The following is a 3385-nucleotide window of genomic DNA, read 5'->3' on the forward strand; positions in this document are numbered from 1 at the left end:
AACACATACACACTTGGGGCTGAATTAATGTTGCTCAGGCAACCTGAATTCTGTTATTTCCTAACTTTTGGGTGTTTGTCTTTGCAGCCTTCACATTCTTTTCATGTACTATTTTTAATGTATTTTCCTATTTTTTGACAAAACAAATTGAGGAACCAGAAATCCCATCATGGTAGAACCATATTGACCCTCCCATGGCTCATCAGCAGGGTTGGGACTTTTAAATCCACAGAACAGACCTCGACCACTTGAGCTAATGGAATAACTGGTAGCAGTAATAGGCTGTTATAGTCTGTGTGGTCCAGCCATTAGCGGGATAGCTATTTGCTGATGGAATAGAACCCAGGAGTCCAGAGTCTCTACATTTCTCTGCCAAGTTCTGGAGGGCAATGTGTTCTAGTGATTACAGACCCAGATTTGTGCCTGTGCCTTCAGCCTGTTTCTGTCCCTCTCCGCTCCTATCCATCCCAACACCACCCTATCTCCCTCTCTCATCCACACCCCCACCCCAGTTCCTGCCCTTCTCCTATCCACCCCCTGGCTCCAGGTCCTCATTCCAGCTCTTGCCTCCTCCCTGTCTGCTCCTATCCATCTGCACCCAGCTCCTATCCCCTTTCCCTATGTGCCTTAATGATAGGTGATGCTACCAGCTCGGCCTATAGTTATTGTTTGAGCACCAGCCTGGTGGTGATTTACTAACATAGGAGAAGACGTAGTCTCTGCCTCCAGAAACCTGTTCCCATTGAGCAGAAACTCACCCACTCATCCCCTCCCATGCAGGAAGAAAACCTAAAAAGTGCACCTGGGTGGCTGGCAGGAGTAAGGTCCAATGCTTGGGATCCTTACACCACTCCATATGTGAACGCGCACGGACACACACACAGGACCTCGCTGGTTCTCAGGGTCCTGACTGCCACATACACCATTGAAAAGTGGGTATAACCCAGGTCTCCCAGCTCCCAGCCTTCTCCACTGGACAATAAAAGAGAGGAGGGATTAAGTAAGACAACTAACTAAGGAAAAATGTGTTATACATTTTAGAGAGCACCAGACTTTGTGAGAAAGATTTGGTTCTCCGAAGACTTCAGACACAAAGGTGGGTGGTGCCCAGTGCAGATAACCAGCAGGTGGTTAAAGGATGAGGTTAGAGTTCTGTAGCTTTAAAACTGGATTCTTTGAGGTATTGTATTTTAAATGTTTGTCTCAGATATGGAAGAATATCAAATTGATAATAGGAATTTGCATTGTAAAATCAGTGTTATTCATGTTGAATGGATGGAGGGATAAGATATCTCCTATGGCTAGCACCATAAAATATTGTTCAGACAGTTTACGTGTAGATTTATTTTACAAGATTTTATTATATTATAAGAGATGAGCTCCAGCTGTCCTGTTTGGATCATGATCCGGATTTTGAGCACCTTGAAGTTCACATGTCTTCAGATCTAGGGATTTGGTTTTGTCCGTTATTTCGATTTGGGATATTCAGAGTCAGATCCACATCCAGATTTTAAATCTGCCCATAGTTTGGGGGCAATTTTTGTTAGGTGTTTTCATGCCTCTCTAGTGTCAAGCAGAATAGAAAATCAAAATAAAGTATGAATATTTCTCTTTCTCGGATGGCTGACTAAGTAGCCTCACCCAAAAATCTCACAGTGAAGCAGTAGATTTAATTTCTCTGGAACGATCTATATCTAGACACCTCTGGCTATTTATCAGACAATGTGATGGCAATTCAGAATCCTAGTGAAAACATTACATTACATACATGGCTTTATGGTGTGTTCACTGGTGCTATCTCCAAGAAATCAAGGCGATCCAGGGGTTTTGTCCCTTGCACTGATGTTTTCATGGATCGTACACTTCAAGTCGTTTTGATTGAGAATCTGGCCCTTATATTTTTCACCCCAATCATCAACAATGTACTGGTGATATGGGTCATTAGAGTGCTCTTTCCTCTTTGATTTCACCGTGCTCACTAGGATAGCCACAATAATGAAGGAGAACATTCCAATCATTACAATGAGGTACAAGATAACGTAATCAAAGTTTTCCGCATCAACTGTTGCTTGCAGTGTATCTTGTTCTGCTGTCATGTTCCGGCGCCAGTTATTCATGTAGTTAAGAAATGTGTTTTTGAAAACATCTTCCAATGTCTGGGTGAAGTTTCGTAAATCGACCATATTTCCAGTGCACTGCCATTGAAAACAAATATATAGATATTTTTAATTCTGTACTATAACAACTGCAGGGTCAATTCCCTCAGCTAGCAAAAAATTTAGTGCCAGTTTAGACCAGCTGAGGATCTGGTCCCAAGAGTCTGCATTTTACCATGTGTTTAGGGGATCAAGTGGGTCTTTACTTAGTTCTTAGTTCAGTTCTGTTTCAGTCTATACTCAGGCCAAATGAAGAGTTTTGTCTAAGTTAGGACTCAGTAAAAGCTGAGTAAGACCCTTAGGATTTGGCTCAGTAAGAATGGTCAAATTCTGCATTGACTAGCAGCCAGGACAGTGCCATTCAAATCAATGGGGCTGCACAAGGTATATCGGCACAGAATTCAGCCATCCATTTCTTGTTTCATCTACAAAAATGAAATCTGGCATGCCCATACGCAACACACACAAATGCATTTGTAAGAGCATAATATCCAAATATGCACCCCCCCACCCCCGAAAGTGCTAGCTGAGTGCCAGGCAGAGTGAGGGACAGGAGGAAGGAATCCTGCTCTTTGGGCAGGTGTTGTTGCAGAGCTATCACACAAAGACTACTGACGCACAGTGCCCGCAGTGCCCTCTGTGGCCTTTGCACACCCAGGTGGGCTGTGGGGAGAATGGGAAGAGCGTGAAGTAGCAGATTCTACCGGTCCCAACCCAGAATATCTGCCCCCACCTGTCCCATTCTTGCTCCTGGAACACCTCATTGGAAATACATCCTGCTACACAGCCCCCTCCAAATTTTGCCCTTGTTACATGCTGGAACCACACCAGTTCCACGGCCAGGGGTCCCCCTCTAGCCAGGGGTAGGATTTGCCCACAATTGTATATGCTACTGCACAGTATGCCGTGTCTCTCTGCGCAGTGTGGTGTATCATGATTGCGGTGGGAACTGTAACTTTAGATTTTCTTTGTCTAAAAGCTCAAACAACGTTTACTTCCCAGGGTGGTTTTTTTTTTTTTTTTTGCTTGTTTAAAATAAAATAAAAAGCTGTGACTGGATCACAACTTCACAGATATTTAAGACAAAAAGGGCCTAATAATGATCATCTAGTCTGACCTCCTGCATAGCACAGGCCTTTGCATTTCAACCAGTAATTCCTTCAGTGGATATTATTCTTTGCTACTGCATGCATAAAAACTAGCAAGCCCAATGAGTTGTGTTTGAGCTA

The 3385-nt window shown here is 43.5% G+C and overlaps 1 protein-coding gene across 1 annotated transcript; it reads right to left on the reverse strand.

Annotated features, from left to right (window-relative positions):
• Positions 1-1808: 1808 nt before the first annotated feature.
• LOC113406475 (potassium voltage-gated channel subfamily E member 2-like) lies at positions 1809-2183 on the reverse strand. Its single transcript, XM_026651623.1, has one exon. The coding sequence runs from the start codon at positions 2181-2183 to the stop codon at positions 1809-1811; it is 375 nt and encodes a 124-aa protein (XP_026507408.1).
• Positions 2184-3385: the final 1202 nt, after the last annotated feature.

The sequence above is a fragment of the Terrapene carolina genome, unplaced genomic scaffold, assembly GCF_002925995.2.
Source record: "Terrapene carolina triunguis isolate 2854851 unplaced genomic scaffold, T_m_triunguis-2.0 Scaffold31, whole genome shotgun sequence".
Lineage (NCBI taxonomy): Eukaryota > Metazoa > Chordata > Testudines > Emydidae > Terrapene > Terrapene triunguis.